This window comes from Salvia splendens, chromosome 22 (assembly GCF_004379255.2).
Source record: "Salvia splendens isolate huo1 chromosome 22, SspV2, whole genome shotgun sequence".
Classification (NCBI taxonomy): Eukaryota; Viridiplantae; Streptophyta; class Magnoliopsida; order Lamiales; family Lamiaceae; genus Salvia; species Salvia splendens.
In genome coordinates, this window is record NC_056053.1 from 19,837,829 (window position 1) to 19,864,453 (window position 26,625).

The window sequence follows — 26,625 nt, forward strand, 5'->3', positions numbered from 1 at the left end:
ATGCACATGTATAGTGATGACTCATGACTCCTATAACATAGTCATAGATACCCTACCATGTACCCTTAACAATTATCATGAGCCCATACTAAACCATGGTATATTGAAAAAGAAATAAACGAGACCTATCTAAAGACATACTTAATGCTATAGTACGAATAAAAAAATGTAGGTGATTACTGATTAGTGTGATAAGTCTATGAGCAGCAGATATCAGCAGGGGCATTTCGGAAAATTGAAGTAAGCATCAAGTCCAATTACTAAAATCGAGCATTATAAATTAGGTATCAGAGTGCTTATTGAAACCTAAGCCACAACTAATTTCACTCATCCACAACATCAGGGATAGGACACCATGAGCCATGAATTTAGTGACATGTTTGACTACTGTTCTGTTGGAATAATCACCCAGTTTGTCCCTAAACAAGGTATTGTAAGTATTAATTTAGGAAACTCAAAATTGTTAAAAAAAATGTTTATATAGAATTTGAATGTGTAGGGGAGGTGAAGAGTGTAAAGCCGCGGCGAAGACCGAGGAAGGGCAAAGGTGGCGAAGGCGAGGCCGAGGGTGGTGCGATGATTAGGAAAAGAAAGCTGAGCGAGGAGCAGCTGAGTATGCTGGAGAGGAGCTTCGGCAGCGAGCATAAGCTGGAGACCGAGAGGAAGGACCGGCTTGCAGCGGAGCTGGGCTTGGACCCGCGCCAGGTGGCGGTGTGGTTCCAGAACCGCCGTGCTCGCTGGAAGATTAAGAAGCTCGAGGAGGAGTTCTTCAACCTCAGGTCCAACTATGAGTCCACTGTTGTTGAGAAATGCCGCCTTCAGACTGAGGTCACCTTCTCTCTCTTCATCTACTCACAAACTAACACTTCTAATTCCAAATCAAGTTCATTACTTTTAGCATGAAAATATAATTACTAATATACAGATCTAGAGAAAACTTTTATAAAATGTGAACTTTGAGAACTGAAAATCATAAGTATCACATGAAATATCAATATTGAGTCAAAAACTGATATTCATGTGAATTGGAGAACTGATATTAGTGAAGAATCGATATATTTTGATATAGTTTTGTTATCTTATTTTAAAAGTTTTTTGAAATGAACCATCTCCTAATCCCCAATTAGTTAGTTAACCGAATTTGATATATGCATATGTATTTGCTATTGAGGGGACTAATTAAGGGTAGGTATGGTGGAAAGGAGCCATGTTTGTGAAAGAGATGACAAATTGAGTGAAATGGAGGGAGTGCCACTGCCACTGCCACTGATGTCCGTACATACATGTTTTGTTTAGGATATGATGGATGGGTGGAGCAGCACATGCACTCTCACCACCTCCAACACGCACGTGTCTATCTCCCACAATTAAGATTGAAATTTAAAATTAAAAAAATGAAGTGGAAATTTGGATTTGATTGGAGTGAGTGGTGCAGGTGTTAAAAATAAAGGAACAACTGAGTGGAGCGGAAAAAGAGATACAGAGACTGTCGGAGCATTGGGAGCGGGTGAGGGCCAACAGTCCAACTTCATCTCTGTCTGAATTTGGAATCGAGTGTTTAGACAACGTGTTTTGTGTGCCGGATACGGTTACCAATTACGCACACGCTTTTCAATGGGATGATCGTTTTTATTACATTGCTTAATTAAGGTCTGAATGTGGATTGAATGTAGATAGGCACTACTTAATTTATGTAAATTAATCCTTTTCTTAAATTCTACTACTACGGTTTATGGGTAGCTCCGTAGCTGCCTTCCTGAATACCAGTATCAATGTAAATTTATAAATCTCTAACGACCAAAATTAAAGCTTCAAACTGTAATTCATATGTATAATTAAAAGACATACGACCAAAATTAAAGCTTCAAACTGTAATTCATATGTATAATTAAAAGATATACCCATCCGTCCCATAAAAATATGTCAAATTTAATGCATTGGTAAAGTAAGAGATGAGTAGAGTAAATAGCTATGATTGTGTAGTGGATGGTGGAACCAACTATAAGGCCATTAGCAATGGGACGCCCTATAGCGCGGCACGTCATCAGTTTTATCCTCCTACACCCACCTGTAATGGGGCGCCCTAAGGCGCGCCCTATATGTTATACTATTGTTTTGTTAATTAATTTAAAATTTTCAAATATGTAATACAAGCTAAATTTAAAAACACAACGATAAACTAAAAACCGGAGAAGTTTGCATTCATTAAACAAAAATTACACGATTCAAGTTGGCGTCGTACTGTGTGTCAGACAAACCGTACGATTCTGTGCTGAATTCGGGATCGTACTGCGTGTTGGCGTCGAACGGCCGATATTTGGCGGGTTCTGTACCCGGCCAACTCGCCTTCCCAAACATCGGACTCTTGGGACTTGAATCCATTTCATAGTAATAAAAAAATGTGAGTTTCGAGAGTGAAATCGTGAAATGAAACGTTACAAATGAAGGTGGAGTAGGGGTATTTATACAAAAAATTAAAAACGCGTGTCATCGTCCGCGAGCCGATCCCGCAATGGGGCGCCCGATGTCGCGGACGATGGCCTATCGTCCGCGCCATCATCCGTCGAGCCCACAATGGCACGGACGATGCATCTGGCGCGGATGTAGGGCGCGGACGATGGTGGGCACCCACAATGTGGGCATCGTTCGCGCCCGAGGACGATGGACGCCATCGGGCGTGCCATCTGGCGCCCCATTGCGGGTGCCCTAAGGCACGCCCTATGGCGCGCCACGTCATCAGTTTTATCCTCCTACCCCCCCACCTGCAATGTGGCGCCCTAAGGCGCGCCCTATGCATTTTCATTTTATTTGAATATTTAAATAACTACAAAAATTAGGGAAAAACTTCATTTCATTTATAGAAATTAATACATTACAATACGAATTAAAAAAATACGCAAACTCCGCGACGACGGTTACGGGCCCACACTTCTTCAATCATGTCGTTCATGAGCTGAACATGGTCATGTTGGTTGCGCATTGAGGCCTGTCTAGCTAGAACCTCATTGAAGTCCGGCGGTAATCCTCTAGCGGGGGGCTCGGTCGCCGTGCTGTAGAAATGTGAGAGATAAGCGAAATGAGAGAGGCGAGATGTTCGTACGAACAAGTGAATGAGAAACGAGGTTTAAATAGCCATAAAAGCGCGTGCCATCGTCCGCGACCATCGTCCGCCTATCCCGCAATGGGGCGCCCTACGTGGCCATCGTCCGCGCCATCGTCCGCCGAGCCCACAATGGTGCGGACGATAGGCCATCGTCCGCGACGTAGGGCGCGGACGATAGGCCATCGTCCGCGACGTAGGGCGCGGACGATGCATCGGGCGCGGACATAGGGCGCGAACGATGGCGGGCACCCACAATGTGGGCATCGTCCGCGCACGAGGACGATGGACGCCATCGGGCGCCCCATTGCGGGTACCCTAAAGAGATGTTTAGTGTGTTAAGTAAATAGATAAAAGAGAGAGAAAAAAAAGTAGAGAGAAATAGAGTAGAAAGTGAATAAAGGAAATAATAAAGTAAGAGAGCGTAAAAGCAAGAGTAAGAAAAATTGTTACCATATATAGAAATGGCACAACTATGATAGAACTTCCCAAAAATGGAAAAATGACTCAAATATAAAAGAATGAAGAGAGTAAAAGCGATGGAGAAAAATATTTCCATAAATGAATACGGACTATTTCCATGAGACGGATGAAAAAAAATGACCTAATTCTATGGGGCGAAGGAAGCATAAATTTTAAAAAATATATTTTAAAAAATATATTTATCAACCGTTATGATTTGATACAATCTTATTGGCTGAATCATTAAATGGGGCGGACGACCAGGTGGTATGTGGTTACCTTCAAATGAACAACGATCAATTAGAACCGATAAACATGGTCTAACTGAAGGCGTCGATCTTATATTCGTAGTTATATTTTTGTCCTAGGAAGTTTTTGATGTTATACTCCCTACAACCCATGATAAATGATTGTATTTTTATTGTCTTACTACTGATTTTCCATTTTTAGCAAAAATAATAATCTCCCGCCCTGAAGAGTATACACTATTTTCTTTTTCCTCCGTCCCCAAAGAGTATAAACATTCCAATTTTGAAAACTTTCTTCTCTCTAATGAGGCTTGGCTCATTTTTACTAACAATACTTAAAAAATTTTCTCTATCTATATATTTCTTACTTTAACAATAACGCATTAACTCATTTCACTCACATTTTATTTAACTCATTTCACTCACATTTTATTATAAAAGCAATATATAAAAGTAGGTCTCACATTCTACTACTCCCTCTGTTTAGGGGTGGATCGGTACGGTATACCGTACCGAGAGTGTCATACCACATACCGTACCGAAAGTAGCGGTATAACAAAATTCCATACCAATACCATACCGAATTTTCAGTATACCGGACTCCGGTATACCAAAAATTCGGTATGATAATTTTCAATGCCGGTATACATACCTTATTACGGTATACCATACTTTTACGTTATACCGAAATATAGTACGACATATCGTAATACCATTATACCTGTTATAAAAAAAATCTATTATAATTTTATATCCAAAATATAAAAAATAACATTTCCAAGTGTTAACTATTTGAAAAAAGTCCAAAAAAAACTTCAATAATCCAAAACAACCAAACCTATACCCAAAATATTTAAAATAACATTTCAAGTGATCAACACTATCTTCATTTCTCGTAACCTTGTTGTCTTCATGCTCACAATCCCACAAGAAATCTTTGAAGATGTCATCCTGCATTTGAAAATCTTTATTAATGGTCGAGCATAATCACAATGACAAATACTATGAAACAACCAAACCAAAATAAATATATGAAGTGTAAAATCCATATATCGACACCACCTAATTAACTACGAGGATGAAATGATTAAACTTAAACTTGATGAAACCATCATAAGCTAACTACTAATATTATGTGCCAAATGAAAGTAAAGTAAAATAATGGCAACACATAAATATATTAAATATTTTAAATTTATATATATTATACCATGGTACGGTATATAGCGATGATTCGGTATACCATGGTATAGGATTTTTGATACCGTTGCCATACCGAAAACTTTCGGTACGGTATCATACCGTACCGACATACCGTACCGAAAACCGATATTTTCGATATTTTTTCGGTACGGTAAGGTAAGTCCGGTATTTTGGTATGTGGGTATTTTTTCATACCCCTACCTCTGTTCCATGTTAATAGAGTTATTTTTCTATTTGAGAAGTTTCAAGTTAATTGAGTCCTTTCTATTTTTAGCAAAAAGTAATTCTCCCCTTTACTTTATTCTCTCTTCACCTCTCTTACTCTATCTCTCTTACTTTTTTCACCATCCATTTAACACACTATTCTTAAACTATGTGGCGAAAATAAATGCATCTATTAACAAGGAACAGAGGGAGTATCTATTTCTACCCACTTTACTTTATAAGATATAACAATTTCAAATTCGTGCTGATCAGATATGAGACATTCATTCATGGACGGAGGTAGTTTACAGCATAGTCATGACTCCAACAAATTATTAACTATCATTTTCGAAGAGTCATTTAACTCCAACCAATTATAACATACTTAAAAAATTAGAGGAGAAGATCTAAATAAGAATGCATCTAAATCTAGAAATGCAACTCAAATCTTGGCCCTATGATTATGTGCTCTTAGAACATCCACAATAAGGGACGTCCCGTTGCCCTAGCCACAGGCTAGTGGCTAGGGCGTGGCGGACGTCCGCTATTGCGTTGGGTTAACGCGACGGATGAACGGGCGACGAACGAGAGGTCGGGTGCGGACTAACCGGTTAGCCGATCGCTGGCCGCCTATTGCGTGGCGATCGCTGGCCGCCTATTGCGTGGCGAGCGATAGGCTAACCGATTTTTTTTATTATTATTTATACTCTATATCTACAACTCATTACATTTCATTTTGTATAAACACCAACAATTAAAATGAATTAATCGTATTTTTCAATTTATATGCTTAGGTTAGGGCAATGGCTAGGCTATTGCTAGCCTATTGGTTAGCCTATGGCTAAGCTGTGGAAATGACATGATGATGTGGCAGGAGGAGTTTTTTTGGAGCCTATTGCTAGTCTATGGCTAATCCGTGCTTATTGTGAATGCTTTAATGGTTAATAATTAACCAAAAGTATGGAATGTCATTATTAATCAATTTTAGGTCATTTTATAAAATTTGGGTTTGATGTTATTTTTTAGATCATTTTAGGTCATTATTTATTAAAATGACCTAAAATGCCCTTTCGTACGATTTTGGTCTATGTTTTTGAATTAAGATCTAGTTTTATAATTTAATTTTAATACTAACAAAATCTGAAAAGGAAATTTAGAACTATTTTACTACTGAATTGTTCATGATCTAAGAGCATCTCTAATGGCGGCGAGCGGACAGGCTAGCCGATTCCCGGCACTGGCCGGTCCGCTCACCGAACCATTGGAACCGGCGAGCGCCATTTCGGCAAAAAATCGGCGACCCGACGCCGATTTTCGGGCGCTGGCCGATCCGCTCGCTGGTCGGCTGGCCGCCATTGCAGGCTCCCGATCGGCGAGCGATCGGCCAACTCAATTTTTTTTATGTGATTGTTAATTATTTGTTTTTTATAATTTGGTTTATTGTGGCTAGCCTATTACTTGTCCAGTTGCTTGTCCTGATGATGTGCCAGGAGGAGTTTTAGTCCTGATGATGTGGCATGAAGAGTTTGTGGCTAGCCTATGGCTGGCCAATGGCTAGCCTATTACTATTGTGGATGCTCTAAACAATGTAATAATTTTAGATGTATAATACAACTCAGTTGTCCAAAAATGAGATGCCAAATCACTACTCCCTCTGTTTCATAGTAGTGAAGACATTTCTTTACGGCACGAAGATTAAGAAACAAATGTGTAATGTATTAAATAAAAAGATACTAGTAAGGTAGGAGAAAGGAAAAAATAGATAAAATAAAGTACTCCCTCCTCCCAAGTTACTTGAGTCGTATTACATTTTGGGTTTCCCAAGTTACTTGAGTAATTTTTTTGGCTAAAAACAAAACATCTAATCATACTTACTTTATTCTTTCTTTTACTTGACTCTTTCTCCTCTCTCTTACTTTATTTTCTCTTCTACTTTACTTAACTCACTAAACACAACTATATTAAATCTCGTGTCGAAAAGAAACGCCTCAAATAATGTGGGACGGAGGGAGTAAGAGAGAAGGAAAAGTAAGTGAGAAAAAAGGTGTAGACTTTTATTAAAAAGAGAAATGACTTCACTATTATGGAAAGTAATAAAATGACAAAACGACGTTAGTAGTATGAATATGGGGAGTATTCATTGATTCTAAAAATCAATTCTTCGGATCAAAATAATATTTTAAAATTTATATATTAACCATTTATATCGTCCAGTAACACTTCTAAGTTCTAAATAAAAGTAATATAATAAACATTACTATAAAATAAATGTCATATTTTGGTGGACCATGTGGACCATGCGCACCAAACTATACTCCCGCATCCAGAATCTTCTAACCATGCGTTTTAGCTGACTAAATTAAGTAGAAATATGTTAATGAGTGTAGAGCGTTGGATTAGGGCAGCAAATTAATTAAAAAAAGTTATCCGTAAGGAAAGAAAAGAAAAAAGGAAAAAGAAAAACATCAAAATCGGGCATGAGTCATCGCAAACACTTGGTTGCCGCGTCACGTCTATCCACTCAGTTTCCGCCAGCTGGATTCCTCTTCCCCCTCACGCGTCACCCTCCAAAACCCTACCCATCCACCCACCCCATGCCGCAACCGTGCTCCACCACCACCATCACCGCAGTTACTTCACTTTAATTACCTCTACTCATTCATTTTCCATTTTTCCGCTACTCTTCACTACTTCGTCATGATTTGTGCGTAGCGGCTCAGTTTTTCGATTTCTGGTTTCCGTTTTTCCTCTCCTCGACTTCAGGGAACAGAATCTTAATTTCGTTACCGTTGGATCTCAGCTAGATTCACGGCTCTCTGTTTCTACTGTAGTTTTCTGTAGACTTGTAATAACCGCCAACAACTGAAATTGAGCTTCTCGCCTGCCTTACTCGGATTCCTTTTCCTTCCACCTCATACCAGGTCTGTCTCCTTGCTTATCTCTGTCTTGTTTCTCTCTCTTACTGTTTTTTTGAACAGATTAACACCAGGCAATACTCACCTAGATGTCCGCTGAGGAGTTCAATTACGGGTCTTAGTTTTATGTTTTGTTTTTGTTTTCATTATGTTTACTGAGGAAACGTGATTTGCGGGTCAGGAATTGGAATATGACTTAGAATTTGATGCCTTAGCTTTAGATTCTTGACAAATTGAGCTTGTAGTTTATTAATTGAGTTCTCGAATTTGTTTTAAGTTATGATTGGATACTGAATCCCTCCAAAGTCAAGTGGTGGTAAAGCATAATTGGATGCTTATTGGTTTGGAATCCAAGATAATCTTGGTAATGGGGGGATTTTATTACGTATGGCATGAATCTACATGATGCAATTTCTAGTCATTTTTATTTGTTTTGTTTTCGATTTTCCAACTTTCCATATGTCATTAATATGACATTAGAAATCATCACATAGGTGTACCCTGAGCAGCTAAAGGTGCAACTTTTATCATTACAAAGTTCAGTCTGCAGTGCCTGACATGCTTGAGATCAACCTTTTAGAGCAACTGATTAATAAATTGTGGAGATAGCAATGTGTTTGATCATTCACTTCTTTATGTTGCACTAGGGTCGAAGGATTCAATTTAACTATACAGCTTTGTGGTTGTGAGGACTTTGCATTATACTCCCTCCGTCCCCAAAGAATATACACTTTGGGTTCGGCACGGGTTTTAATGCAAAATTGGTAAACTAAGAGAGAGGTAGAGAGAAAAAGTAAATAAAGTATTGTTAGTGGAGAATGAGTCTCACCTAGTCACCTCATTAGAAAGAAAAGAGTTCCAAAATTAGAAAGTGCATATTCTTATGGGAAGGACTAAAAAGGTAAGAGTGCATATTCTTGTGGGACGGAGGGAGTATTAATTTGGAGATTCATATGCTACTGTGCTGTGTTATCCTCATGGGATTAAATGTCAACTGATTTGTTGTCAGTCCTTAACTGAATATCTTTTTGGCTCTAGTCCTATTGCTTTACAGCTTGTTCTTTTGGAATTCAAGTGGGATGCTGTGTGCATCTGTTGCCTAGCTCTAACATGCGATTATAGGCTGTTCTCTATTAGATATTTCTGTTTCAATTATTAATTGTTGGCTCAGTGAGTGAAGAAGTACAAAATGTAAGAGCATTTGCATGTCCTTTTTTGTCCTCTTTTCTTGTACTAACACAAAAAATGCGAGCTTGAGTTCAAAATAGGACACCTTTAATAAGCTGCATATGCCATAGGATATAACTTGGTCATGCTGCTCTCTGTAGATAATTCTGTTTGTTGACGTATAAATTCCTTTGACTTGGATAAAATTATCAACATGAGTATTTTCTAGTTTTAACCCCACCATTTCTCATATCCTGCTCTTTTCCGCCTATAGCTAGTTGTAGCAATTGTCAATTTCCATATTTCCATGGTTGAATTATGTGGCCAACTGGCCATATATATTTATATGCTGTTGATGACAGATTCTATCTATTGGTCTCAAATAAATTCTGTATTATGGTTTCATGTGATAGCAAACAACTAGATAATTTGAATATCAATATGCTGTTTATTAAGTTTCCCCCAAGTTTCATTGAATGAAGTACCTGCAAGATGCTCAACTCTGAGAATAAATTGCAGACAACGAACACTAAATGCTGACATCATATACATCTGCCAACTGTAGGTCAGAAGATCTTGACAGTGCTCCATGCTGTTATATGCATTTAGTACTAGGTGTTCAGGCAGCTTTGATAGATGTCCATTGCGATATCTTATATCTGTTTCATTTCTTGAAAGCTACTATCAACTATCAAGAATGTTGGTGTTGATCTTCCATTCACTGCCTTCATAATGTCACCCTATGTTGAAACACGCTTTTGACTAATTGCCTTAATGCATTTCACCAGGTTCTATTTTTTTTATTGTAAAGTACCAAAATCCGGTAAAAGAATCACCCGAACAGGGTTAGAAATTTTTGGTACAATCTGTTGCTGCTCTAATGGGGACTGGGGAAGAAAGCACTCCATCAAAATCTTCCAAACCTGCACCCGCAGCGCAGGTATTAATTTATTCCCTTGAAGATATATGTGTTTCACATGATTCTTAACGCGCTAAAAATTGCAATATCCCCTTTAACCTTCTGCAATTACAACATCCCCAAATTTTTGACAAAGTTTGTCCACTGCTACCTTTGAATTATTGAATATTGGAACTACAAAATTTAAAAGTGGTGTTGTAAAGGAAACTGTATAAAATTGCGTAAGAGTTGAAAATTCAGGTAACGGCTATGCATCTATTTGCAGCAAGTAACCCCTCTTATCTCTTTTGTAATTTCTTTGGTATTGCTAATTAAGAACTAAACTTTGCATCTGGCCTAAATTAATATCCATATGCTTGGTGGTTAAATTCCAGGAAGCACCCGTTACACCTAATACGCCTGTGTATCCTGATTGGTCAAGTAATATGCAGGTTAGTACATTTTTTTTTGGCTTTTATTGCTTACAAAGTTTGTAAGTTTTTCTTTCTTTGATTGAAGAAGATGCCTGCCTCTTTTAAAGCATATTTGGGGTTTTCTTATTTCCAGGCCTTTTATGGTGCTGGAGCAGCTCCACCTTTCTTTGCCTCAACTGTGGCTTCACCCACTCCCCATCCTTACATGTGGGGAGGTCAGGTGAGAATTATGGAATATCTAGCTTCATACATACACATGAAATATACTAAAATTATGTCGCAGATTGTTAATACTCATGGTTTTATATTTTATTTCCTTTTACTTGCTTTTTCAGCACCCTATGATGCCACCTTATGGGACCCCAGTTCCATATCCAGCTTTATATCCTCCTGGGGGAATCTATGCTCACCCTAATATGGCTACGGTAATAAGAGTTTTTATACCATATTGTTTGGCAATATAATTTCTAAGGAGTTTCAAAAGCTTCACATGACCTCTTTCTTCCTTGTTGCTCCTTACAGCCACCAGGTTTTGTACATGGAACTGCAGAATCAGATGGGAAAGGAACTGATGGGAAGGACCGCTCATCAAGCAAAATAATCAAGGGAGCTTCAGCAAATCATGGTATGATTAGTGGAAAGAGTGGGGATGGTGGAAAAACAGCTTCTGGCTCTGGAAACGATGGTACCCACAGGTGATCTTACACATATTTTATGTTTATTTTACTTATTTTTCTTGTCTTATATGATAAATTAATCTGGACATCTACCATTTGATGTTCAGTTTCTGATTGTTAAATTTTCTCATAAGCAGTGCTGAAAGTGGTAGTGAAGGTTCATCAGATGCAAGTGATGAAAACAATAACCAGGTAAATTCTTCAACCTATACAGATTTTAGATTTTATATTCTATATTTCAATGTATAATATTCTAGAGTTTCTATTCTGTTGGCGTATGTAGCAGAATGTTTTTAATTGAAGCATGCACTTTTTACACATTTTCTAGGACTTCTCGGGATCCAAGAAAGGAAGCTTTGACCGGATGCTTGCTGATGGTTAGGGTTCTTAAATTCCCACCAACATATTTTTTGCAATATCTTCGAATTTATGAGATTGTGATTTTATATCAGGGGCTAACGCACAGAACCATGGTGTCCCTACTAATTTCCCAAATTCTGTTCCTGGCAATCCTGTAGTATCTGTCCCTGCGACTAACTTGAATATTGGCATGGATTTGTGGAATGCTACTCCAGCTGGATCTGGGCCCATGAAATCCAGGCCAAATTCAGTTGGTGTTGCTCAGGCTGTTGCTCCATCTGGCATGATGAATGATCAGTGGATTCAAGTATACATACTTTCCTTCAAATTGCTACTAGTCTTGTTTGATTTCATTTATCCTAACTTCCATATTGTTGTGGCGACTTTATTAACATTGTGTATAGGCAGGTCACAGACTTTCTTTTCTAATAATTAGCTCCTTAGAACATCACTGAGGCACATCATCCACTTGTTTTTCTTGATGATTAGCTCCTTTCAACACTTAAATCCATATAATTGACTTCGTGTTTTCTTGGTGGGAGGATGGGTTAGGCTCCTACATCTATATGCTCTCATTGTCAACTGAGTTGTCTAAATTTCTGAGCTCATGCCAAGTTTACTTAATTACCATGAAGTTTTAGCAGACTCCAATGTACATTAAGAACAGTGTAGCTCTAAACCTGATTGGATCTTTGCCCCTTGACAAAAAAAAATTAATCATGTTTTGTTTTTTACTTCCTAACTGTTAATTATTGAAAATATTCCAGTTCAATGGACACTGTTCGCCTATATTTCTGTCTTTGTGACGGATCTCAACTCAGAATTTGTAATAGCAAGGACTATGATACAATAGTAGATTTAGGATTATTTACCTTTTTTGTTCTAAAAGTAACAGTATTACAATACAGACAGCTCTTTTTTTATGCTGGACTACAGCAGAGGATCTAGAAATTTAGTTTTCCTTTTTGAGTTGGTTGGGGGGATTGAAAAGTGAACGTGGCAATGGAAAATAGCATAAACAGTAGCCTGGGGCATCACTATTTAGTTATAATAAAAGGATTGGTGTTGTGAATGCCTTCTGGTGCATGTATTACAGTTACCTGAACTCTGTACTGTAATCCTTGTGGTGGCTGTCCAGCTTTCTTCAGTTTTATATGTTTCTGTCTCTAGTTTGCCTTAGACGTAACAATTTTTTTTTAATTTAATTTTATCTATGGCTGTTTACGAAATGGTTCTTTTTTTCCTCCTTTAAACAAAATTATTAATGACAGAGAAAGAATGCCCTTAAAATTAGTCATCCATACTGAAAAAAGAATTTTGCACTCTTTTCCAGCAGGACGAACGTGAATTAAAAAGGCAGAAGAGAAAGCAATCTAATCGTGAGTCTGCTCGGAGGTCAAGATTACGGAAACAGGTATGTCCATGTCTTTTGTTCAATGTCCCTTTTTCTATTGCATCACTGACCTATTGTAGTACTGAAATTAGATTCATGGTCAAATCTAGATATTAGTGATGCTATAGTTATCTAATTGACTCTACAAGTCTCACATGATTTTTGAATTCCAAGTTCAATCATTGACTTGGCATTCCATCACTTGCATTCAGCACTTCCACTACTAAACTAGTTTTCTCAAAATTAATTAGGACATTGTTGTTGAGGTTTTCCATTAATTTTAATTGCTAAGTATGTACCATTGGTGCAGCAGTTTTTTTGGTTGGATAGGAATTCAATCGAGTCTGAGTTAGGTTTAGCGCACTGTCAATTTTTGATAATGTTCAAAATATATGAAAGGCAAGATAAGTGTAGTTCCTCTTTTGCAGGCAGCACCTAATAGTCTAAAACCACTCCTCTTAACATTAATGACTTTCATTTTAACCCCTATGATACATCAAGAGCCGGAACTCTTCCCTATTTTGTTTGAAGGTGCTGGCTAGTGGCTGCTTTTTTTTGGTTGCTTCTTTTTTTGATAGAAACTGTATTCTCTCGAGTTAAGCCCTGATGTCTCTACTAGTGGATTATAAAAGAAAATGATATGAAACAGTCACTTGGCTATAATCTAGGTTCATTTATTGGAAGGACTTATCTGTCGTTCTGAATATCAGTGAGTCTAAAATAAGTATTTGTATGGAAGAATCTATCAAATTTAGTTGTTAATCAAAATAATGGGAATATTTCCACAGAATATTTAAAGATGCCTCTTGTATTTTCTTGGTAGGCTGAGTGTGAAGAGCTACAGCACAGGGTGGAATCATTAAATAGTGAGAATCGTAGTATCAGAGATGAGCTGCAAAGGCTTTCTGAGGAATGCGAGAAACTTGCATCAGAGAATAACTCTATAAAGGTATGTTCTTTTACTGTTCTTTGTTTTTCTGGTTTTCCAGTGTTGTAAAGTGTTTCATTTTACAATGATATAGTAAGTGTAATGTTTGAGTGTTATGATGACGAAACTCGTGTTTTATTTTGCGGTGATACAGGACGAGTTAACTAAGATGTTGGGGGCAGACGCCGTAAGTAAATTAGAAAACGGCAAGTCAGATGCACATGAGTGCAGTGGAGATGAAGAAGGTAACTGTTAGGGAGAAATTAACAAGCTGCGTAGAATCTTCTCTTTAGTTTGAAGTCATACTGCTGTGCTTACTAACCCTCTTAATATTCCTAATTCTTCTACTAGTGTTGTAATACTTAAATTAACTTTAGTTATACCAGGATTAAGGATCTCATTCTGTTTTTAAAGTTAGTGATGGAGTAATTTTATGGCTTCTGTTGCTTCTAACCGAATGTAGTATTTCTTTTCCTTGAGCATCCAAGATGTAATTCTTTCTTCTCTTGTTGGAGATGTAACATTTATACAATATGCCCCAACGATGAGATAGATTTGCTTTTGCCAAACTCTTCCACACAAATCATTTGATTTTGCCAAACTCTTCAAGTTCATTGGAATTTCATACCAACAGACTGGAACTATTGGGGTAAACGGTGATCGTTCAATGCGAGTTTAATTAATATGTAGTATATGGTTAGTTTAATTAATGTGTTGGTGATAAGAAATTAGAAAGTGAAGTTGTTTTTGAACTCAAAATCGCCTCATCAATCATCACAGATTCACAGTCACAGATGCTCTATACATTAATCAAGCTTTTAATAATAGAAACTATTTTTATTTTCTAGACCCATTCTCTATTAATCACTTTTCCTTTTTATCTTTATCTTATGTTACCAATACAAACTTTTATTTTCATCATATTTTAACTACTAGACCTGGGCAATCGTCTCTATAACAAAAGTGCAACATGCTTACAAGCCAGTTTTACAATTTCAACAGAATTTTAAAAGGCGAAAATGTATAAAGTAATTGTATGTAAACTTTCATATCCTCAAATATCATGGAAGTATGGATTCAGAAAAGCGCAATCTACAATGATAAGTGGAAAAGAGCAAATAGTATTGAAGAGGGGAGTGCAAATGCAGTGATCCAGCTTAAACAGAAACTACATGATAAACATGATATAAGCCAACTTGCTAATTAAACGTTAAAACCTCCAAGCTGACGTGGCAACAAGCGGCCTATCATGCCAGCAAAGCAGCATCTCCGCCTGCCTCTTGACAACATGAAACCCTCTGACCTGCACTCTCCTCAGCAAACACTCCGCCTGAAACTCCGCAAACTGACTCATCCCCACCTGCTTCATCCCCGCCGCCACCATCGCCTCCCTCCACGCCGCCCCCCTCCTCCCCGCCGCCTCCACCCCCCCCACAATCCTCGGATACACCACAAATTCCTCAATCTTCCTCATCCACTCCCCCCCGCCGTTGCTGAAATTCGCCGCCTCCAGCGACTCCAGCAGCGTCGAATACACCTCCAGCCCATCAATCACCGCCTGCCTATACGACGCCGTTCCGAATCCCATCTGCCCCTCTCCGTCCACCTGCACCACCACCACCTGCGGCGCCACCCGCCGCAGATCGCTTAAAAACCCCGACCCCACCTGCCGGAAAATCGCCGGAGAGAGGAGCACCGCCACCTTCTCCCCTTCCAAAAACTTGATCGATTTGAAGGAAAGGTACTCAAATGTTTGAATCGCAACGAAATCGATCTCGAATCCGATGCTCGATTCCCGCGCGAATTGAGTTAGGTTTTCGCTGATGAGCCGCGACTGGGCAGCGTAATCCTCGGGAACCAGCGCCGATATCCTCAGCGCTGGCCTCCGCGAGTTCTCCGATTTCTCGGAGAGCTCGCGGATGAAGGAGGCCCAGTGGCCTCCTAACCCGATGTCGAAGTCGACTACGTGGACGTGCGCGGACCCGTCCAAGGCGTCGAGCACGGCCTGGTTGGCCGTGAAGCTCGAGAACATCGGGATCGGGGAGATGCTGGAGAAGGTCTTGTGCGCCTTGATGGTTTGGATGATCTCGGTCCACTGAGTCGACCCGGTGAGTAGCGATTGGAGGGCTTCCTTGAAGTAGAAGGCGGCTCGCTGTAAAGGCTTGCCAGAGGGCGATCTGAGCCGTTGATTGAGCCGCGCTAGTATCACTTGCCCGAGTTGGATTGAGTTCGTCTCGAAGCACTCTGCCAGCCGGATCAGCTCGTCCACGTAGTCGAACCCGACGTCCGCCAACGACCCGATCGGGTTAGGGTTTTGGGTGTAGGGCTGGATGTCAGGGAGGAGGCCCAAATCGGAGGTGACGAATTGAGCAGATTCGTCGAAGGAATTGGCGGGAGGGAAGTCAGGGAGGGTCGGGTCGGGTTGGGGGAAGGGCTTGGAGACCGGGTTCGGGTCGTCGTGCAATCCCAAGTCTCTCATCAAAGAATCCCAGTCGTCCAATTGTGGGGTGATCAGCACATGATCCTCCAGTTTGGAGGCCAGCTTCTGGTCCGCGACCGGGCTAGGGCTTCCCCGGAGATCGAGGACGGATTTGGGCTCGTACGCGGATGCTGGTTTCGGGTTCGGGTTGTTTGCAGGGAAGGGCACTTTCATTTCTTGCAATCAATCACCAAAGAGGAAGAAGAAGGAGAAAGCAAATCAAAGGGGGGTTTAACTTTTTTTCTTGGAAATGGGAGTTGAGAAATGGAAGAGGGGGGCTTTTTGTGGATGATCATTGTGGCCTTTTTTAACTTTGCGTGCATGGGGATGGCATGGTGGTGGGATCCGCACACAATATCATACTAATATGAAAATTGAATTTATTTAATATTAATGCGATCTTAGTATATAGTAGCAGTAGTAGTAAATATGTATGGAGCTAGTGGGGTAGGGTTGGAGTGAGGGAGAAGATTAAATTAGAAGGTTGATTGATGTATTTGTGGAAGCTTGTTGATGAAGACAACAATGTCAAGTAACGCTGCTTTATTGTGCTGTCCTTACTTTGTTTGATTCTTAACCTTTTGATCGTTGCCTGCCTTCACTAATTATTGTAGCTTTTGTTCCGGAGACTTTTCACTTGATTGATTTCACGTTTATGACACTTGTTTAATTAATTAGTGTCTTGATTAATTTTTACAGGTTTAATTTTCTAAGGAAATATAGGACTGGCTGAAAGAATCATGGAAAGTTGCTTTCTCATATCTTTCTCGTGATTAGTATAGAGGTAGCTAGATTAGATGCATTTTAATGAGAATCTTGTGAAAAAAATTCCCCGGTCAAGGAATACCAAGGTTACAATCCTATTTGATATGTCACACTAATAAGATTTTGACATATGGAAATATTTATTCTCTCAATTCCAACTAGATAAATAAATTATGGAAACACTCTTAATATAACCTCACACTATTAATTATATAGAATGTTTCTGCATGTTCCATATATAATACATGCACTACATATTTACACATAAAATAAGTATTCCATTATCGTTTCATACTGCATTCATATAATACAATTAAGGTGCAATAATAAAATAAATTAAGATAATATTTTAAATCTTTCCTTTTGTTAATATAATTTATAGTATTCATATAGTTCTTAATTTATTTTATTCGTTACACATTAATTATATGAATATTAATATATTATGTTAAACTATAGAAATATAATAATAATAATAAGATAATCTAAAAAAGAGTAGTATTTTATTATATTAATCCTTTGTAATGTACCATGAAAAATTCATAAACAAAATACGACATATGATTATTGTATGACATAGCAATTAAATTTAAAATTATGAAAAAATAAATTACTATAATATAAGTTATCGTGATCCCCAATCAAAAATCTTAAATAAAATAAAACAAGTAATAATTTTAATTAAAAGGTATAAAAAAACTCTCTTCCAAACAATAATAAAATATATATATTATGTGTATAAACTCTCCTCCAAACAATAATATATAATTTATGTTTGTAAAATATACAGTTCTAATTAGTTTTAATAGTATTACTTGCACATTAAATATTAGTAATAGTTCCAATAAAATAAAATAATACAAGTAACAGTACTGACATTAATTTAATTTTGATTAGTGTACATTAATTCTATGAACACTATTATGAATCAATTTTATCATTGCATGTATGAAACAATAATTGAATACTTATTTTATGTGTAAATATGTAGTGCATGTATTATATATGGAATATGCAGAAACTTTCTATATAATTAAGAGTGTGAGGTTATATTAAGAGTATTTCCATAATTTATTGATCTAGTTGGAATTGGAAGAATATATATTTTCATATGTCAAAAATTTATTAGTGTGACATATCAAATATGATTGCCACCATGGTATTCCTTGACTAGGGAATTTTTTTTCGAATTTTGCACCCTAATTCCCTGTACTAACATTGATTCCATAGAATTGGTATATAAGGATGTTAAAAAAAATTTCGGATGTGACTATAATATTCAATCATAAATTTATTTATAATAGATAACAAAATTTAACTATATAGTAGTATATTATTAGTAATATTTATACTGAGTGATGAGGACTTAATAGAGCGTCATATAGGAACATCTATATATATAGGATAGTGATCAATGTATAACTAATCTTAAGTGTATAACTAGAGAACAAATCTCAGCCACACATCTTTATACTCCAAATTAATCTTATGGCTTAAATAATCTTGCAGATTTTTATAAAAAAATAATAGCCAAAGGGCATTTTTGGAATTCAATATCTCAAATGTATCAGCGTGAATTGTCTTCTGCGCAATTTATACAATCTGAATCTGAATTGTCTCCAGCCACCGCCATGGCCGACCTCTCCGCCGCCGCCGCACATGCGCCGGTTCTTCCACTGAAGGCGTCCTCCGCCGGGCTGTTCGCGGCTCGCTGAATCTTAACCGATCTCATTACCGAGCAGCGCTGCAACTGGAACTCGCTTCTGCTCAACTCCATCAACATTTATTTGTTTTCGCATTCTCGTCTTATTCTCGATATTGCATTTTGTAAATTAGTGAGATTTGGAGGAGATTTTGAAATAGAGGGTTCTACAAGGGGCTTTTACCAATCCCTAGCTATAATTACGATTCGAGAATGATATGATGATAATTACTCCATTTTCCTTCTCTAATTTCGAATTCCTTTTTTGTTTTCTTTCCATTGTACGTTGGAGAATTGAGTTCGTGATTTTCTGCTGATTGATTTTGTCATTTTTGCTCATACTCGCTACTCATTTGTCTATCATTTGGGAGGCAACATGAACTAAAATCATTCTAATAGTGATGTGTTTTGTAAACAAGAGTGAAGTAAAATCATGCTAAGAGTGATGCGTTTTGTAAACAAGAGTGATGTGTTTTGTAAACAAGACTGAAGTAAAATCATAATAAGAGTGATGTGTTCTGTGAACAAGAGTGAAGTGTTTTGTGAACAAGAGTGAAGTAAAATCATAATAAGAGTGATGCGTTTTGTAAACAAGAGTGAAGTAAAATCATGGTAAGAGTGATGCGTTTTGTGAACAAGAGTGAAGCGTTTTCTGAACAAGAGTGAAGTAAAATCAGAATAAGAGTGATGTGTTTTGTGAACAAGAGTGAAGTAAAATCAGAATAAGAGTGATGTGTTTTGTGAACAAGAGTGAAGTGTTTTCTGAACAAGAGTGAAGTGTTTTGTGAAAAAGAGTGAAGTAAAATCAGAATAAGAGTGATGTGTTTTGTGAACAAGAGTGAAGTAAAATCAGAATAAGAGTGATGTGTTTTGTGAACAAGAGTGAAGTGTTTTCTGAACAAGAGTGAAGTGTTTTTGTGAACAAGAGTGAAGTAAAATCAGAATAAGAGTGATGTGTTTTGTGAACAAGAGTGAAGTAAAATCAGAATAAGAGTGATGTGTTTTGTGAACAAGAGTGAAGTAAAATCAGAATAAGAGTGATGTGTTTTGTGAACAAGAGTGAAGTAAAATCAGAATAAAAGTGATGTGTTTTGTGAACAAGAGTGAAGCGTTTTCTAAACAAGAGTGAAGTAAAATCAGATTGATCAAACACCTTCTAGCATCAGCATTTACAAATTTCTCTCTGATCAAATAAATAATTAAGAATGAAAATTTAGCCGAATTAGAAGAGGATGAACTTCAATTACTATTATTACAAGAATTTCCGTAGCTCAATTCGCCGTATTTATAGCTGAAACCGGTCGCCGCCTTTGCTCGGGCAAATTCTAGCTTTGATGAACAGAGCTCCGAATTCTTCAATAATTCTTGAATTCACATACAACATTCAGCAACCTAAGAGTAATTAAACTCAATTTCGAGCCGGAATTCCCATACCGGATGATGATTCCGGCGAGCAGCGACTTGTCGATCACCGTCTTCAGCTTCACTTTCTTCGGCCCGGTCAGCTTCTGCGCGCGCTTCGCGATCTCCGCCAGATGCTGCGGCTCCAGCTCCACCACCGACGCCACTGTCGCCACCTCCGTCTCCGACAGCCGGTTCGCGATCAGCTCGAACTCCGCCGCGATCTCCTTGATCAGATCCACTCGCTTCATGTCTGTGAAGTTAACCTTCAAATGAAGTAAAAATTTACATAATCTAATTTTTTTGTGCAATGACAATAATACCCCTGACTTGTTATTATGGAGTAAATTTGTGATTGAGGGAGCTAATATCTCATTAAATTCGAAAATTAATATTAGCCCTTGATTTTTTTGATCTTGTGGCTATTATTTGTTCTCTAGTTATATGGTTAAGAGGTGTTTGCCATAGATCACTACCCTTCTATATATATATATATATATATATATATATATATAGGGTCCCATTATTCACAAATCCAGTCTTAAAGACCGAACTAGAGACCAAATTTGGGCCATTAGATCTTAAATTTGATGGATAAGATTAGACAATTAAGAGTTATTTTTCGTAGTTCATTGCATACATAATTTACTTCAACGCGGGGGTATTTACGTCATTTTGTAATTAGGGTAAAAAATTTGAGTTCACAGATTACAAAAAATTAACTCATTCACATTCCACCTCCTTCCCCTTCTTCTCTAAAAACCTCTCTGAAAAAGCAACGATTCTTCATCTTCATCCATCATCTCCGGCTGATTCAACTGAAATCAACGACAATCATCCCCAATTCAGCATCTCCATCGGTCGATTCAACATCTAAATCCGCCGATTCAGCATCTTCATCTTCGCGGTACAGACGTCGTCGCCGGCATGAGACAGCATGTGCTGTCGCCAGACTCTCACGGCTGTCGCACCCCTTCAACGCCGTCACCTCACCATAGCCGCTGTCAGTGAACCATTGTTGCAGATTTGTCGTCGCTGCCACCGTCGATTTGCGCTCAGAGTTTTCTTACTCCATCGCTGTCTATGTCCGCTCGAAGCTACATCATAGTCATCTCCTTCGCGCTAGCTCTGCTCACTGTGTCGCTAATGGTTGACACACGCAAATCGTCGACCGAAGGTGAAGGACGCCTATTACATTTTGGCCGTACGTCTGGTTCAGGTAATACACATTTGATTTTTTGGCTTTGATTTTTTTAGGAGAGATTACTTCAACATTTGATTGTTGCATAAATCGATTATTTTAGGATAGATTACTTCACATTACTTCTCTGATATTTAAGAGAAATATATCAAAAAGTATGGCTACAGAAATCATCGATTTAGTTCATTTCATGAGGATATTATTTCATTTCATGAGGTTATTACATCATTTCATGAGGCTATTAATTTAGTGTTTGATTTTTCATTTTTTTCGAATTTATGTGGTTAATGTCTGCTTCTGGCTCATTTCTGGACTCATTTGAATTATGTGGCATAAAATGATATGCATCTTCTAAATGTGATTTATTACTTTATAATTTGGAAACATTGCTTCATAATTCAGATTTCAAAGCACAATACTTTAGCCGCTGATTTTAATGGTTGACACAAAAAAATTGTTGATGGAAGATGGACGACGGTGATTGCGTTCTGGCAGAACATCTGCCTCAAATAATACACTCTTTTGAAGCTTTATAGTTTTTGAAATTCTAATTTATTTCATCTGTTTTTAATTTGGTTTCTGATTTTCGTCCAATTATTTCATAAAGCATAGCGGAGGAAGGTCAACGTAGGCGTCAAATATACTCGTAGGTCAGTAGCTAAAGCACAACCGGTGGATAAATCAAAACACAAGAAAAGTCCGTTTGATGTTCAGTACTGCAAGCCAAATAAATCCATATGCCAGAAGGTAAAAATAAATTTATGACCTAGTCCTAATTCATGAGATGAAGTTAACTGTGTTGTATGAATTTTATTAACTGTGTTATATGCATATTTTGTGAAGAAATAACAGTTGAATGAACTAACTAACCTATTTGATGAAGTAATAACCTCAGGAAATGAAGTAATATAAACTAACGTGTTTTGTATGCATATTTTGCTAGGAAATAAGATTGAATGAACTAACTAACCAATTTGATGAAGTAATAACCTAATGAAATGAAGTAATATAAACTGACTTGTTTTGTATGCATATTTTGCTTTATAATTACATTGAATGAACTAAATAACTTATTTCATGAAGTAATAACCACATGAAATGAAGTAATATAAACTGACATGTTTTGTATGTACATTTAGCTGGGAAGTATACTTGTAATGAACTAAAGAACCTAATGATAATGTTACAAACTATTTTAATGATGATATAAACTATGTTTCGAATGTTGAATTGTGGTTATGTGTTTCTTATATATAGGTGAAGATAACACAGGGGAAAATCCTCTAACTCACAACGGGGTGAAAAATCAAATGGGAGGAGAGGGATTAAGAGTTTCGGAAGATGTAGTTGAGGCATGGTGACATGGTGATGAGGACATTTGTGCAATCACTTGATGGGCCGTCCCCACGCCCTAACAAATGGGCGGTGCCCAGAATCACGGCTCAGCCCATTGAGATGGGTTGGTGTGTCAAATTTGGATGATTTCTTGTATTGGACAAGTTTGTAATTTTTTTCTTTTTTCAAATGGAGAGTTTGTATTTGGTTATGGGGTTTATACAATGAGGATGGTGTGGTTTACCAACTTTCTCCTACAGTGGAAATAGTTGACTATTTTGGAGAAAATTCAAACGATTTTATTCATGCACAGTAGTTTAATGAATAATAAACTACTACAATGATGTAATGAATCTCATGGGATGAACAATAAATACTAATAAATATTTGATTACTAAAACACTTCACACAATCTATTCAATTTAAAGTTTGTCAAAAATTTAAACAAATTCAAATTCAGAGTGTAATGAAGTAATAAAACACATGGAATAAAGTAAATAAATACAGTAATGAAGTACGAAACCTTTTTACAAAATTTGAATTACTTCATTCCAATAGTTAATTACTTCATTCCAATAGATTATTACTTCATTCCACTTTGAATTTGAATTTGTTTAACCTTTTTACAAAATTTAAAGCGAATAGACTGTTTGAAGTGTTTTCAGTTTATTACTTCATCCAGTAGATTAATTACTTCATTCCAATAGATTATTACTTCATTCCACTTTGAATTTGAATTTGTTTAACTTTTTTACAAAATTTAAAGCGAATAGACTGTGTGAAGTGTTTTTCAGTTTATTACTTCATCCAGTAGATTAATTACTTCATTCCAATAGTTAATTACTTCATTTTAATAGTTAATTACTTCATTTCAATAGTTAATTACTTCATTCCAATAGTTAATTACTATAGTTAATTACTTCATTCTAATAGTTAATTACTTCATTTCAATAGATTATTACTTCATTCCACTTTGAATTTGAATTTGTTTAACCTTTTTACAAAATTTAAAGCGAATAGACTGTGTGAAGTGTTTTCAGTTTATTACTTCATCCAGTAGATTAATTACTTCATTCCTATAGTTATAACCTCATTTAACAAGTTATAACCTCACTTGAAGTTCAATGAAGTAAAAACCTATTTTGATGAAGTGATATACATTTTGACATTTAACAAGTTATAACCTCACTTGAAGTTCAATGAAGTAAAAACCTATTTTGATGAAGTGATATACATTTTGAATGAATTAATTGCACGTATGAATGAAGTAGTGATCACTCTTTCTTATCTGCTCCAAAATCCTTTAGAGTAATAACCTAGTCGAATGAAGTGATTGAACTATTTGAATGAAGTAGTAAAACAGAAAATGAAGTAATAACTTAGTCAATGAAGTAATAAGAAAGTTAAATAATGAAGTACTTAATAATATAACTGAATGAAGTAATAATCTAACTGAAAGAAGTAATATCCTAGTTGAATGAAGTAATAATCTAACTGAATGAAGTAATAATCTAACTGCAAGAAGTAATATCCTAGTTGAATGAAGTAATAATCTAACTGAATGAAGTAATAATCTAACTGAAAGAAGTAATATCCTCGTTGAATGAAGTAATAATCTAACGGAAAGAAGTAATATCCTAGTTGAATGAAGTAATATAGAAATCTAAATATTGGCAATATCCTAGTTGAATGAAGTAATATAGAAATCTAACTATTGGCGATTTCCACACTTGTTCTTCTCCAATTGGAAATGCCTTCAATCAACCGCGACGATTGAGGAAGACAACGCTGCTCTGCAGCTTCTTCCTCTTCTCAATTTTGTATGTATCGTGCTTGTGTGTGTGTGTGTCCGTGTTCCAAGTGCAATTTACATAGCTGTTGTATCAGTAAAAAAAGAAGAAGATGATGCCTTTAATAAGTCAGATTTGGTTGCATAAAGGTTCAGCTCTTAATCAAAACAGAAGATTTCCAAATTCAGCAGTAAAAAAAATGCACAAGTCATGCATGAACTAGCTAAATCTGCAAATTGAAGTACACACGCAGCTCATTATCCACAAACAAACACATAAACACAATAAACAACAAATCAACAACACAATCCCCAAATTCGACCAGATCGAAGCCAGAAGCAGTACAGAGTAATTGAAATCCGATGCGGTTTCTACAAATTGTCACAAACAATCACATCATTACTAATTTTACAAGCACCGATGCCAATTTTTCTCATATTACTTATTATCACAAACAATCACATCATTACTAATTTTTCACAAACAATCTGATTTTCGGCGAAGCGCTTGGAGGCGAGCAAATTAAGGGATTGGTAGGGGTAGTCTCTGTCTGGAATGACGGAGAGAAACTCTTGGCTGACGACACCAATGACTTCGATTATGGCGACAGAAGGGCAATCGATGGAGACGACGGGGCAATTGATGACGACACTAGTGACTCCGATTCAGGCAGATCGCGATTGAGGCAATTGAGGCAACAAAATTGTCCGGTGATGGAGATCAATGAAGATTGAAGAAGATTACGAGAAGGAGATCGGTGAAGACGAAGGAGATTGCAAGAAGGAGATTGATGAAGATTGAATGAGAGATCGGCGATTGAAGAATTGAGAGATAGGAGTAAACACGTATTTTATGTTTCATAATATATTGATTTCCCAAAATACCCTTCAGCAAGTTTTTTTGGGATAAAATAATGAAATAATGGTAAATTAATCCTAACCACAAGATTAAGAAAATGGATGGACAATATTTGGTCTCTAGTTCGGTCTTTAAAAAAAGTTCGACATTGATCACAACCCTATATATATAAGGGTAAAATAAGTCCAAAATAATATTTAGACCTATTTAAAACACAAACGACAAAAACTTTCATACAAATTAAGCAAAGGATTATGAAATCACGCCGTCTCATTTTCTTCAAAAATCTTATTCCAATTAATAGATTTTTCTTGTTGGCCTTCCATTTTCTAATTGGGAAGTAAATTAATAGTAAGTGTATACCTAGCTAATATACGGTTAAATTAATATACAATTTTGTTTCATATAGTTTTGATTGTTATGAGTGACTGAACTGTCTTGTTATTGGCACCATAAAAAGAAGGTAACTATTATGTCAGCCTATAGCTCAACTCGAAATTAATTTGGCTCAAACTAAAAAAACATTCGTTGATTTCTTCACGTCATAGATAGAAGAATATAGAATATGAAGAATAGTATGATTTGAAAATCTATTTTCCTAAGGTCTAACACATACTTCAACAGTTCAACTCCTGCACAGGAGCATATACCAGTATTTTTTTTCGCCTTTTGATGCTTAAGGAATTGTTGCCGAAATACATATATAAAAAAAGTTCACTTTTGTACTTGGCTAACTACGAAATGACGTCGAAATCAATTATTACCAATTAACTTTATTTCAACATTATCAATTTATAATCAACATTAATTTCAAAAGATTTCATTTAATTTTCTAAAATGATCGGCGAATAAAGGAGAATATATACATCTTTTTGCATGTTACATATAACCATTGTCTCTAAAATGTTGATCACATAGTACTAGAGAAAAGGTAGAATTAAATGCTTCCGATCAGAATCAAAGTATTTAGGACAAGGGGTTGAAGGAGAAGTCTCCATCCAATCCAATGCATCCTATTCAATCATTAGTAGATCCGAAATCTTATAATTAGATTATTTCCAGCAGTTAATGAAATGATACCGATAGCAATTCTATATCTGATTGT

The 26,625-nt window shown here is 36.8% G+C and overlaps 3 protein-coding genes across 4 annotated transcripts; 2 read left to right on the forward strand and 1 right to left on the reverse strand.

Annotated features, from left to right (window-relative positions):
* The first annotated feature begins 323 nt into the window (after positions 1-323).
* LOC121786344 (homeobox-leucine zipper protein ATHB-40-like) lies at positions 324-1,761 on the forward strand. Its single transcript, XM_042184958.1, has 3 exons — positions 324-428; positions 500-828; positions 1,436-1,761. The coding sequence occupies exons 1-3, from the start codon at positions 356-358 to the stop codon at positions 1,643-1,645; spliced, it is 612 nt and encodes a 203-aa protein (XP_042040892.1). The 5' UTR covers positions 324-355; the 3' UTR covers positions 1,646-1,761.
* A 5,857-nt stretch (positions 1,762-7,618) lies between these two features.
* On the forward strand, positions 7,619-14,471 carry LOC121787603 (G-box-binding factor 1-like). Of its 2 annotated transcripts, none has more exons than XM_042186381.1 (12): positions 7,619-8,138; positions 10,088-10,239; positions 10,593-10,649; positions 10,765-10,851; positions 10,967-11,056; positions 11,154-11,326; positions 11,446-11,500; positions 11,637-11,685; positions 11,761-11,975; positions 13,005-13,082; positions 13,885-14,010; positions 14,144-14,471. In XM_042186381.1, exons 2-12 carry the CDS (start codon positions 10,180-10,182, stop codon positions 14,243-14,245), a joined length of 1,092 nt encoding a protein of 363 aa, XP_042042315.1. In that variant the 5' UTR covers positions 7,619-8,138; positions 10,088-10,179; the 3' UTR covers positions 14,246-14,471. The 2 variants fall into 2 exon arrangements, with proteins under 2 accessions (XP_042042315.1, XP_042042314.1); XM_042186380.1 differs by having other exon boundaries at positions 7,622-8,138; positions 13,002-13,082.
* Positions 14,472-15,013: 542 nt separating this feature from the next.
* On the reverse strand, positions 15,014-16,883 carry LOC121787466 (scarecrow-like protein 15). The gene has a single exon (XM_042186197.1). It carries the CDS (start codon positions 16,640-16,642, stop codon positions 15,200-15,202), a length of 1,443 nt encoding a protein of 480 aa, XP_042042131.1. The 5' UTR covers positions 16,643-16,883; the 3' UTR covers positions 15,014-15,199.
* Between the last annotated feature and the right edge of the window lie 9,742 nt (positions 16,884-26,625).